Source organism: Lynx canadensis, chromosome B2 (assembly GCF_007474595.2).
Source record: "Lynx canadensis isolate LIC74 chromosome B2, mLynCan4.pri.v2, whole genome shotgun sequence".
Lineage (NCBI taxonomy): Eukaryota > Metazoa > Chordata > Mammalia > Carnivora > Felidae > Lynx > Lynx canadensis.
Genome location: NC_044307.1, coordinates 144625431 through 144639097, shown reverse-complemented (window position 1 = coordinate 144639097; position 13667 = coordinate 144625431). Strand labels below are relative to the sequence as shown.

Here is a 13667-nt window from a genome sequence, read left to right as displayed (position 1 = left end):
CAATAGGCGGCTTCGGGCAGCTTTAAAAATGGAGTTTACAAAAAAAGGTACTTTGGCTTGGAGCCCTCCTAAAGGAATGTCACGTAACACTGGCCAGGAAGTGAGAGGGGCAGGCCCTGGTCTTGGGCCATCTCCACAGGGCTGGCAGAGCTGAAGACAGAGACTGGGGGGTGGGGGTGGGGGCCTTAAGGCGCGCGCGCGCGCGCACACACACACACACACACACACACACCCCTCTGCTGCCTCCCAGGATCTCTCAGGACAGGACAGCCACTTTGGGCCTACTCACGCTAAGGCCACGGAGCCACCAGCTGCCACCAGAACAGAAGCCTGATGCATCTGAAACTCTGGCAGAGCAGCAGGGGCAAAGGACAGGACGGGACACAGTCTTCCTAAGGAGGTTCCCGGGCAGTGCAAGGTGTGGGATTCTCAATAAACCGGCAGGGGCCCCTTCGCAACACGAAGCTACCAGAAAGGACGGCCGGTCTTTCCTCTGCTGCGCCTGTGGCCTTTTTGCTCAGGTCCACTCCATATGGTAGCAGGACGCGGGCCTGTATTTCAACCCTCAACCCTGCTCTGTGAGGACTTCTTTAAAAATCAGAGTAATCACCTGGACGCTCGAATACTTTGTTGCTCCTGTGCATAAAGGAGGCTTGGATTATGGGCTAAACCTCCCTCATTATACAGATATCTGAATCTGACTGCTTTTAAAGTCAACCCACCAGCGAGCGCATGGCATAGAATTCAAACCCGAATGTTCCGCCCCCTGGTAAGCTGTCACCGGTGTCCCAGAAAACCCTCCCAGACCCCGTGCCATTCCTTCCGAGCCCCAACCACAGGGACGGTCTGCCCTCCTGGGTGCCGGGCAGTCAACTCAGCTGCGGGACGGCAGTGAGGCCACTGTCGGGCGCTCATTCTTCACTAGGCCGGTGAGGTTCACACGGGAGAAAAGGCTCTGCTTTGAAGATGCCGGGCTCCAACGTCAGACTGGCACACACAGCTCAGCAGGACCTAACACCCGACCGGGAAAAGGAACCACACACACACAGGGTGCTCAGTCAGTGCCGGGGTGGGCATCGCCTCCGTGAGATCACTTAAGTAGGTCAACGCTAGCTCATCTCGGCCTTACGAGCTCTTAGAAGAACAAGGGCAAGTCTGTGGCCCACACTTCTGCTGACCGGTCTGCAAACACCATCACTCAACTTCACCCAATCCGTCCAGGCCCCCTGTCCGTGCTGTGCCCCCTGCAGACAGAGCATGATGGCCCTTTGAGGTCCATGACCTTGCCTCCTGTCACCAGCTCAGGAAGTGGCTGAGCCAGCCCTCCAAAGAGGCCTGTCCGGCCTCGGAGCACAGGCCACCTCCGCCACAGGGCCACAGTAAAAGCGTCACCAACGTAAATGTGACCTGAAGAGAAAAGGCCGCTGTTTGCTTAACTGCTACCCTCAGCAGAGATCGTGCTTCTTAGTTCGCTGTGGAAGTTAAGATAGAAACTCCCATGTTTCCATCAAGTCTACCTTGATGGCTTACCTGCACGGTCCTCACACATTGTGCCTTCCCTCACCTCACTAAGGCCCATGCTTCACGGCACCCCGGCCACCAGACTCGTCCCCTACTTGGGGACAGCACCCCGAGTTTTGCTTCCTCTGTCTTCTCCTTCCTTCTCTCCCTTCACCCTGGGTCACCAACCTTCCTCTCCGTGCTGGACCACTCCCTTCAGCGTACAAACCTACTGTGCTACACCCCACTTTTTTAAAAAAAATTTTTATGTTTATTTATTTTTGAGAGACAGAGCATGAGTCAGGGAGGGGCAGAGAGAGAGAAAGACACGGAATCCGAAGCAGGCTCCAGGCTCTGAGCTGACAGCAGGGAGCCCGATGCGGGGCTCAAACCCACACACCGTGACATCATGACCTGAGCAGAAGTCAGACACTTGACCGACTGAGCCACCCAGGCACCACTTTTTACACCCCACTTTTTACGACACTCTCCCTTGATCCCACAAGCCAGAGCAGCCACCAGCCACTGCTCTGATCCCTTTACAGCAAACTCCAGACCTACTGTCCCCGTGTCCTGTGCTCTCACATTCCCTCAAAGCCAACCGGGCTTTCACCAACACCTCCATCGTCACCACCAAAGACCTCTCTCTGTGCTGCCAAAGCCAACGGTCACATTTCCGCCTTTGTGGTAGTCGGTGCTCCCACCTGACACGCCTGACCACTTCCTTCCTCCAGCCCGGTCTTCCCTGGCCTTCCGGGACATCGCGCTCTCTTGGTTCCTGTCCCAGGCCCCTGGCATCTCTTCGTCAGCCTCCCCAGCAGGTCCCCCAGCATCTGTATCTCAGACTCTGCCTCCACCACTGCCTAAGTACTCACTCCAGTGCTCCCGATACAGTGCTCCTGATACGCAGTGGCCCCCAAACAGACAGCCCCAGCCCGAGGGACTGCCCTCACCCCGAAGGCACAGCTCGGGGGTCCACTTGAGCTCCACCCTGGATGCCAGGGGGCATCGCCACAGCGACACGGCCAAGCCGAACACCCCGTCTTCCCCGCAACACAACTCCACCGCAACACAACTTCCAACTGCACAGACCGAACCTCTCTCTCTCTCTCCTCGCATCCGGAAGCCATCATCAGCCCCACCTTCAAAATATCCAACTCCCACCACTTCTCACTACACCCTTTGCTACAACCCCCATCCGACCTGCTATAACTTCTAACCTGGTCTATCAAAAATCCCGGCTTCCCCCTTTTGGCCATCCCCTACATCACTCCCGGGCTCAAAATCCTCCCAGGGCCCCCCCCCCGCCCCCCATCCCTCACTACAAGGGCCTATGGGACCCGGTCCCCAGCTACTTCTTCCTTCCAGTCCTCTCCTGCTCCCTCCGGCACTCATGCTGCTCCGGCCCCAACGGCCCCTCTGCCACGCCCTAGCCACGTCACCCGTGCTCCCCTCCAGAGCACCCGACACAGGGTCCCCCGCTCAAGGCACTTCCTCCGTGCTCTCCGCTTGCACAGCCTCTTGGAAACGGCCCCACCCGCGGCTCGTCCCTCCCCCAGTGTCAACCAAAGTGACAACCAAAGGGCCAACTCTAGAAGACAGAAAAGAGAAGCCACGCTGGCTTCCCACTGTGCCTGCGGTGAGTAAACATCTGCGGCAGGGCAGGCGGCAGGTGGAGGAGGGTCAGAGGAACCGCGAGGGTGACTCAGTGGAGACGCACCCTTGTCACTTGTAGGAACTCACTTCTTCAGGACTTCCATTCTGGTGGTTTGGTTTTCTGTTTTCAGACAGGGGGCGAAGAGCAGGAAGTCTTGGGGGGCAGACTGTTTCCAGGACAAGGCATCGGTGTACAAGGCGGAGCTGGTTTCAGAGCGAAGCTGACGTCTGACGCCAACAAATGAAATTTACACCCGGTCCAAATCCGCCGGGCCCGTCTACGCCTCAGTGGGCTCTCCACACGCACAGGTTAGTACCACACACGCACGTGTGTGTGGAGAGTATTTACGGCACCCAAGCACGAAGGCTCCGATTGAAAAGACACCTCCTCAACCTTCCTCCCAGGCCGCCCGCCGGCAACCACATCTCAAAGGCCACTTGTCACCGCTCCCACATTTCGTAATCTCTCCGTCCATACCCTGCACCAAAACTAAGGTTGATACGGTCACAGCCTCTCTAATTTCCACAGGTCCCCTCGCTCGCCGTGAGCCGAAATACTCAGAAGAATCTGCTCCCTCCGCCCAAGCAGGCCGCCCTCCCTCCCTCTGTCTACTCGAGGGCACAGCTGCCCCAGGGGATCTAAAAGCACACAAAAGTGAACAGGCAAATCCCACCAAAGATCTCTGGCTGATCTGAAGGGCAGGTTCTGTGCTCGCAGGAAGGAGAGCGACTGGCATTTCCGCCACCGTGGCCCCCCGCACCCGCTAACACAAGGACGAAAATAGGCAGATGGCACACGGCTCGGGGCACCTCAAGGACCCAGCCAGCAGCAGCCGTTCTTCCAGCTGTACAGCACAGTGGACTTCAGGAAGTGCTCTCACCTCCCCCACCCTGGCCCACCGTCTGGCTCCCCGCCCCCACCTACAGCACACAGCCTGGGACCCAGGGCCCACTCCCCCTGCAGGGGGAGCCGGGGGAGGGGTGAGGACCAGCCGCTCCTGACCGCTGACACCCCCCCCCCCCCCCGCCCCGGGCGGGCGGGAGTCAGCTGGGCCTCTCACCCCTCCAGGAGATGGCCGGGGAGGCCGGTTCTGCACGGCTGCGGCCGCCCCCGGGGAAGGCAGACCAGCCAAGGAAACGGCAGGGGAGGACCCGGGCCCACAGGCCATATGGCATCTGCATCGGCCCAAAGCCCACACCTCCTATCATCAAGCTTCTCCTTGTCCGAGGGAATCTGAGTTGGGCTTTTCCCCAACTCACAACTGAAGGAATCCTGAAGGATGCATACTTCACAACCACAGAATTCTGGATGCAAAATGGACCCCGAGAATCACACAGTCTGATGATTTTTCAACTTCTTCAAAGGATGGAAACATTTCTTTCTCAAAAGGACTCTTCAGTGGAGCGCCACTGTAGAAATCGGCTACAGAAGAGATGCTCTCTGGTTGAGGCGGAAACCCCACAGCACTAACGGAGAACCCGGGGCGGGTGGGGGGGTGAGGGGGGTGCAGAGTAAGAGGCTAAAAACATCATGGAGACAATGCAACGTTAAACAGACAAAACGTAATCACCACCGCCACCGTTTCTGAACACTGAGGAGGGGGCAGGCACTGAAATTCTCTAATTCTCAAACCAGCCCTGAAAACTTGTCCAGCACCCTGATTTGGCACAAAAGGAAATCAAGGTCTGTAAGGATCAGTGACTGGCCTGAGACCTTATAACTAGTAAAGAGAGGAGTCCAATTTCCAAACCAGGATGGCCACTTCCAGAACGAAAGGCCCTCTCTTGCAAAGGAAACTGAGAACCAGAGAAAAGAGATCTGCCACAGCCAACTCCGTAATCCAGCTCCTAGGAGAACACACTGCACTTGGCCAACTGCAGTGAACACAGGGTTTATCAGCTATCTCCTGGCAGGCTCAGGCTGGGGGGGGGGGGGGGGGGGGGGGGGGGGGGGGGGGATACCTGGGAAGGCAGAAATTCCCGAGATTTGAAGAGCAGACAGGGAGATACAGCAGCCAGAGGCCCGCCCTGCCCATCCCCCAAGCTCCCCCAAACCACTCAGAGCCAAGATCCAACAACTGCTGCCAGCCCTACCCTGCACAGCTGCACTAGGACAAGCAACAAATGTCCCAAAGGAGACGTACTGCAAAGACCACAGTCAAGAATCACCAGTCATCAGAAGGGCACCGCCATGAAAACGAGAGGGCAAACTCCAGCAGAAGACCCAGGGCCCAAGGAAGGAGAAGTGACAGAGCAAGGAGAACAGAACTTTCCAACCCATCTTCCCAGAAATGATGAAAGCTGCACGGCCGTGAAGACAGATGGGGTCACAAGCAGCTCTGGATACATATCAACTGGAGACCTTGTTAAAATGAAGAATTAAAAAATTAAAAAGTTTAAGAACCTATGAGCAACAGATTGGCTAAACTGGGAGACAGGAAGCAAGACATTCTTCTGGAACTCTGTTCATAGCAGTAGCCAGATACAAAGTATAAAAGACCAGTGGAGCAAGACAAAGAGTAAGTTACAAGAAAGAAAAGCTGAACAGCACAATAAAAGAAACTTTGACCCAAAGGGAGAAGAGTTGTTCCAAACACACAAAACACTCCCAACTTGACTAGGTGCTAGGCCACAGGGGAAATGTCACTAAATTCCACCACGTTTACTAGCCACAGTGGGGAAGGGAGGGGGGGACGGGAAGGGAGGGGGGGACAGGGAGGGGAAGGGGGAGGCAGGGCGGGAAGGGGGAGGCAGGGCGGGAAGGGGGAGGGAGCCATTTACCTAGGGGAAAAAAGATTCTAAAAAATTAGTGGGTCCAGGAAGTTGAAATAGTTAAACTTTTGCGTCCTGAAAGAAAATATTTAAAATTTAAGGATAAAAAAAACTATGTAACAAACCTCTGAGTGGTACAGTCCTCAGAACAAAGAAACATATAGCTTTAAATTCATCTCATGTTACATAAAATGATTTAAAATAAAAGATCTAAGCTTTTCAATGAAATTACCAATAGAGAGCAGAAATTAATAAAATTGAAAATAAATGGTGAGAGAGACGGTGAATGTAAAACGGTAGTTCTTTTAAAGACTGAAAAGGGTAAACAAATCTTTAGTAAGTATGAAGAAAAAAGTGCACAATTAAAATCAGAATATTTTTTAACTTACCTAGAGATACAAAGGGTTATTGTCAAAACTAGGAGGTAGCATGCTACGTTTTTATATACGAATGTGAAATTAACATGACAACTTCCTAGAAAATATGGAGTTTCGGTCAACTGGCTCAAGAAAAAGTTGCAAATCTAACTAGCTAAATAAAGAGGATAAAACTGAAACCATAATCAAAACTCCTCCCCCACTGTACTCTACCTCCTCAAAGACACCAGACCCAGAGAGCTTTACTGGTGAGTTCTACCAAAATTTAAGAGAACATGCCCATCTTACACAAAACTGCTCCACAACATATAAAATACTAAAAGCTTCCTAGCTCTTTCCACAAAGCAAACATGCTCTCGATGCTAAACTCAGCCAAGAACAGCATGGCAAAGAAAATTACAGTCCAATCTCACTAAAACACAGCTATAAGCATCCTATATAAAATACTAGCAAACAGAACTAGATGTATTCATGGAAGAAATAAACGTTCACCTTCTCCTCACATCATACATAAAAATTAACCCCCCCCCAAAAAAAAACTGATCCTAGGGCTAAACATAGAAGTTAAAACTATAAAACTTCCAGACAACCATAAGAGAAAATCTGTTTGACCTTTGGGTAGACCAATGGTCCTCAACTGGAAGTAATTTGGCCACCAGCAGCCATTTAAAATGTCTGAAGACATGTTGTCTGTCATAACTGGGAGGGCGGGGGAGGGAGAGGGGTCCCTCCTGGCATCTAGCGAGTAGAGGTCAGGGATGCTATGTAACATCCTATAATGTACAAGAGCCCCCATGACAGAAAATTACCCAGCCTAAACGTCAATACAGTTAAGGTTGCGAAACTTTAGGGCAAGTAAAGATTTCTTAAGCTGCAAAAAAAAACAAAAAACAAAAAACACAAACCATTAAAAAAAAAAAAAAAAAGATAATGGGAATGCAAGCTGGTGCAGCCGCTCTGGAAACGAGTCTGGAGGTGACTCGAAAAACTAAAAACAGAACTACCCTATGACCCAGCAATTGCACTACTAGGCATTTATCCAAGGGATACAGGTGTGCTGTTTCGAAGGGGCACATGCACCCCCATGCTTATAGCAGCACTATCAACAATAGCCAAAGTACGGAAAGAGCACAAAGGTCCATCGATGGATGAATGGATATACACACACACACACACACCACACACACATACACACACACACACCACACACACAATGGAGTATTACTCAGCAATCAAAAAGAATGAAATCTTGCCATTTGCAACTACATGGATGGAACTGGAGGGTATTATGCTAAGTGAAATTAGTCAGTCAGAGAAAGACAAATATCATATGACTTCACTCATATGAGGACTTTAAGAGACAAAACAGATGAACATAAGGGAAGGGAAACAAAAATAATATAAAAACAGGGAGGGGAACAAAACAGAAGAGACTCATAAATATGGAGAACAAACTGAGGGTTACGGGAGGCGTTGTGAAAGGGGGGATGGGCTAAATGGGTAAGGGGCACTAAGGAATCTACTCCTGAAATCATTGTTGCACTATATGCTAACTAATTTGGATGTAAATTTAAAAAAATAAAAAATAGAATTAAAAAATAAATAAAAATAAATTAGCAAACAAAAAAGATAAATTGAAGTTCATCAAAATGAAAAAATATCTGTTGACAAAGTATACATTAAGAAAATGAAAAGGTAAGCCAAAGACTGGAAAAAATATTCATAGTACACAGTACACATACCTAAGGACTTGTACTCAGAATACATAAAGAGCTCTTAAAACTCATTAAGATGACCACTGCCCCCCCACCCACCCACACACACAAAACTTTGTCAGGGGGGAGGGTGGTGACAAAAGACTGGTTTTAATAAAGAGACATTGCTGAAGACCGTCCAAATGGTCAATAAACACATGGAAGATGTTCAACATCATTAGACATTCCAATAAATACGAGGAAAGATATCCGACACCATGAATCGGGGACACGGAAATTAAAACCACACTGAGATACACTGCAAACCCACTAGAATGACTAAAACTAAAACTGGTAAGATCAAGTGTTGACCAGGACACTGAACTGGAACTCTCACACATGGCTTGTGGGAATGCAAAATGGACACTCACTTCTGAATACAGCTTGACAGCTCTCAGAGTGAAACACCATACGTTGAACAATTCCACGCCTGTGTATCTACTCAAGAGAAAAATGAATGCACAAGTCCACACGGACTCGTTTGCAAATACTCAACAGCTGTATTCATACTAGCCAAAAACTGGTTAACACCTAGATTTTTTCCTAAACCAAAGAGAAAAATCAAAACTAAGATTACACTACTTAAAATTAACAAGAATAAGGAGAGAAGGGTGTGCATGGTTGCTGCCTCCCTAGGGAGAGAAGTCGCGGCCAGCACAAACTTCTAGGATTCCAATGCGCCGCGCCATTTGTGGTGTCTCCATTCCGGCTCTGGCTCCTCCTAATTTTCCCTCTGCTTAAGAAATTACTGGAAAATAACTGAATCCTGCGTCACCTTGCAAGGATCAAACATGAGGAGACACAATCAGCATAAGTCCAGGCCTCTGTCCCTCACTGGTCATGAGTCAGCTATGAGGAAGGCACAAAGGGGCCACAGGTATTCCACCTTCGCATACACCATCACTGGCCAGTGGGGGCATTACCAAGAGATAGACCTCTGTGGCTAGGACAACAAAAAGGAAGAAAACAAAAAAAGAAGTAACCAGCAAAGTAATGAGGTACCTTCTGCCGCAAAGTCCCAGTTCTGATACCCTACTGAATCATCTGCCCAGCTCAATACAGTTTTACACGCCAAGATCAAAATACAGATGAGAACATCTGAATCATTTTTCTCAGCCCCATCTTTTAAAACTTTTCTATGAAACACTGATAAAAGGTGGGAAATCCAATCAGGAATTCATTTCCTGGGGATCTGTCAGGACGCTGCTCTAAGAATCAATGCATGAGGTCTAATGTACCCATAATTTAACCATCTTGGGCTTCTCCCCACACTTATTGTTGCAAGAAATGTACACACACAAATGCATGTGGTCCAGGTTTAACATGTGGCCCAAATTAAGCATATAAGCATTGTTCCTTCAGAAAAATCGCAGGAAAAAAAAAATCTCCTTAGAGACAGCAACTAAACCAACCCCAACTCCCGGCTGGCCTCGTTATTCTCTTGTTCTTGATATAATAAAAACTTTCCAGTATTTGTACCCAAACAACTGGGAGGAAACTTGTTCTGAATAAATTATAAAGTATTTTACTTAAATCATGCAACCCAATGCATTATTTTATAACTAGTACAAACTATTAAGACCTCACTTACTAAGGATGTTAACACCTAAACAAACAGGAAACTCACCTACTACCTACGATGCAAGACGGCATTTTACAAAGTGTAAATCCCACAGCGATGAGTAAAGCTACTGACGAGCAGAGAGCATTTTGGTCACTTTGGGTGACTTCTGGCGACTCTGCAAGGCCTGGCTTCTGCCCTCCCCCCCCCCCCCTTGTTCTCACTGTTCCAGCCCTACTGACCTCCAAACATTCCTCACCGGCATTAACACTCCTCCTTCCTCAGGACCTTTGTACATGGCCAGACCCACAGCCACTCACACCGGCCTCGGGAAATGCCTTCTTTCTGCTAGCACACTGCCTCCCAAAAAAACAGCTGAGTGACTAAAAATCACCAACTTCTTCCACAGCACAGGACTCACCCGGCACGGCAATGCTCTCGAGTCTTAGAAAACACACGACTGACTTGCTCTAACGAGAAGCACATTGAGCACTGCGTAGAGCCAGACACACTTCGGGAACATCGCCTTTTTCGTCCCTGCTTTCCAGTGCACAACTCACAGAGACCAGTTCTGTCCCCCAGGTGCACAGATGCAGTTAAAGATCCTGCTGAAATAGCTCTCTGTGTTGCCGGCATCCCTCCCGGTAACTAACTGCACCAGGGACGGGACCCCTGCCACCGCCTTACCCCAGGAGAGAGCAGGGCCGCGGCTGGCCCCAAGCTCTGCCCTCACCCCGGGGGCCTCACCAGGTGACCTGCAGGCAGCCCTGAAGCAGACTCGACCTCCCTCGTGTTGGTTCTAAGGGACTGCAGATGAAAAGTGCCTTCTCTGGTTCTAGAGAGCTGGGCTTCACAGAAGTTGCTTCCCAGGATCCAACTCTATTATTTCGAGATGATGAGAATTTACTGCAGGGCTCTAGTTAAAGCTGTACAGTGTCTGGGCACTCCCCACCTGTGGCGTGGATGGCGGGTGTCTGGGGACTGCCCTAGGCACCAAGCCACCGCGAACAAGACAATTTCCAATGGAAAACTGTGTTCTGTGTTGCGAACAAGCAATTTACAAATACTTGGAATGTAATCCTTGAGTCTACTGGGGACGTCTACCTAGGGTCTGCTATCACTTGACCAAGCTACGCAAAGAGTAATACTTGGAGCGGTCTAGTTTTCATACTCCCTACTGGAGATCTGGGTGGGTTATTCACATTTCAGCCAATGGACACCCAGAGATGGAATAAAAAGGCAGTTGAACACACTCTGCTTTGGTGATACTTAGCAGAACTTTTCATACTGGATTAAAAAAATCATCAGCTCTGGGGCACCCGGGTGGCTCAGTCGGTTAAGCGTCCGACTTCAGCTCAGGTCATGATCTCAAAGCTTGTGGATTGGAGCCCCGCGTTGGGCTCTCTGCTGCCAGCACAGAGCCCGCTTCAGATCCTCTGTCCTCTCTCTGCCCCTCCCCTGCTAGCACGCTCCCTCTCAAAAATAAAGACATTAAAAACAAATTATCAGCTCCCATTCGTACTCTTCAAATATACGCTAGAGTCAAGGAACTTTTAGCCAGTGTTATCTCATAAAAATACACAGATTTTTTACACACACACACACACACACACACACACACACCCAAAAGTTGTAACAAGCATTTAAGCCAAGATATTCATTTAAAACAGGAACAAATAGGAACGTTTTCATTTGGCAGAATATGGAGTTTAAAGCTGAGATTATGCAGGGCTCTGGAGAAGTCTCAACGCAAAACCACAGAGCGGTAACAGGGAAAAGAAATGTGTGCAAGCACACCCCTGAATTAACTGGGAGATTTGCTGTCCTACAGAACTCTGGCAGAAAAAGTAAACACGCCAACTTTAAAGGCATTCTGAGACTGCAGAGGGCACATTTATCACACTAACAGCGCACATCACCCAAGAGCACTCTCTAGCATTTGCTAAGTTAAAGATACAAAGGCCATTGCCTACTGGACCCAGAGGCCATGTTCCACTCGCAGATGAGGCTGTGAGGACTAACGTAATGCGAAACTAAGGGCCCCTTGCCTCAGCCACTATGTATGGGTCTGCACTTGAAGCCAACTTTAACCTTAGCTCTTAATAAGATAAATTCCAATTTGCTAACAAGTCCAAGACTTCAATACCACTAGCCCAGCTGAGTTAATTTCCTATGGAGAGGGCTGCTCACAGCAGCCATTATTCCAAAACCTTCTTTAAACGCAAGCTGTAGCCTGACCTTGCAGAAGGTGCCCCCCTTTTGTGTGTACCATGCACCATGCTCATTACGGTGTAATATGTATGTGAGGAGGCAGCCTGCCTAAAAATGAATGTGCAGTGAACCCTCCATCCGACTGTACCCCCCTCCCACAAAAAAAAAAGGGAAGAGAAATAAAGAACATGGCCCTTGCACAGAATTCCTGTTGTGAGCTCAGCCTCACTCTCCTTAGAACAAGCTCTAACCTCAGAGGTGCGAATGAGACCATCTCTGACATAGGGGAAAAACCAGAATCCCATAAACCACACCACAAACTCAAAGTTCAGTTCAAAGCAGGTTCAACTCATTCTGAGAAGGAAACTCCTAGTGCCACTGGGAGCTCTTTGACTGTTTGCTGGTCTTTCTGAGCTCTTCATCCTGCTCCCTTTTTACCAAAGTTTAAAAAATCAATAAAAGCTGGATTTTCTGTCATCCTAAACAGCTCAGAAAAGGTTGGTCAGAAAATCCTCCTAAGGGGCAGCTCCCCACCCCCAGGACTCCTGTCCTAACCAGCACAGGGCACTAACAGCCCTCGACGGGTCTAGTGATTATACAATCATGATTCCCAGAGCAAAAGACTCCACTAGAATAATCCACCCTAGAGACAATGACATCATGTGAGCAACTAGACAGGAAGTTAGGCTCGGAGAAGTGAAGGGTAAAGTCTTGAAAGCCAATACAGGATGACCACCCTCCATTCCCTCGATCAAAAAAAAAAAAAAAAAGCCACCTTCTGCAGAAAAGCTACTTTAAAGAGAACATGGAAAACCTACAAGCAGGAAATCAATCAGCAAATGAAACCAACCCCTCCCACCCCAGTAAGGCCATTCGTGTGGGTGTCCTTCCACACTGAGGGGCCTCTCCAAAGTCCCGCTGGTGGAACTTTGAGAAAAACGTGCAGCGGGAACAAAGCAAAGCTGTAGTTCCTGCGTCCTCCAACTTTCGCAGGCGCACCGCTGTGAGAGGGCAGGCGCTGGGCGGAGGGCGCCCGCAGCGTGTCACCCGGTTGAGTCGGGGCGGCCGGCTGCTCGCAAACAAAGCCGCCCGGACTTAGTGACAGCCACAAGTGGCGAGACAGCGGCCCCCCCCCCACCCTGGGCCAGTGCCAGGACGGCGAGTACCCTGCGCCCCCCGCCCGCGCGACCCCTCGGTCTCTCATCCTTCGCCACTATGCGGGCAACTTTCCCTCGGGGACGAGGGAACCCAAACCCGGGCTAAAGGAGACTCGGGGAGCCCAGCCCGTCCGCAGAGCGCCCCAGCCCTCCCCCCCCCCCCACACACCAGCCCCGCTGCGCGCCCTGGGCACCTCGAGCGAAGCCTGCGCCCGGGCGGGCCACCCACCTGCACAGCTCGGGGAACTCGGCGCCCTGGGCCCGCGCGGCTCCCGGGGCCAAGACGAGCAGCAGCAGCAGCAGCTGCAGCAGGAGCAGGGAGAGCAGCGGGCAGCCGGCGGGCGCGGGCCCCAGGTGGGCGCTCCGGCCGGCGGCGGCCCCCATCGCGCCCGGCCCTGGCTGCGCGGCGAGCGCGGGGCTAGCGGCGCGCGGCTGCCGGGGGCCGCGCCCGGGACATGGTCGCGCCGCCAGGGCGGAGACTGAGGTGGAGACGGAGAGAGGCGCGAGACGAGCGGGAGCGGAGCGGGAGCCCGAGGGGCGCACGGCTCGGCTCGGCTGGGCTCGGCGGCGGCGGCGGCGGCGGCGGCCCCGGAACCGCGTCACGTGACCGCGCCCGGCACCGCCCCCTCCCCCGCCCCGCTCACATGACTCCCTTGTTCAGGTGATCCCCGCCCGCCCC

The 13667-nt window shown here is 51.1% G+C and overlaps 1 protein-coding gene across 1 annotated transcript in view; it reads right to left on the bottom strand.

Annotated features, from left to right (window-relative positions):
* The window catches only part of IGF2R (insulin like growth factor 2 receptor), a 103223-nt gene extending 89851 nt beyond the window's left edge, over positions 1-13372 (bottom strand). Inside the window, exon 1 of the mRNA XM_030316726.1 lies at positions 13218-13372. Within this exon, the coding sequence (XP_030172586.1) occupies positions 13218-13372 (155 nt within the window). The remainder of the gene's footprint in view (positions 1-13217) is intronic.
* Positions 13373-13667: the final 295 nt, after the last annotated feature.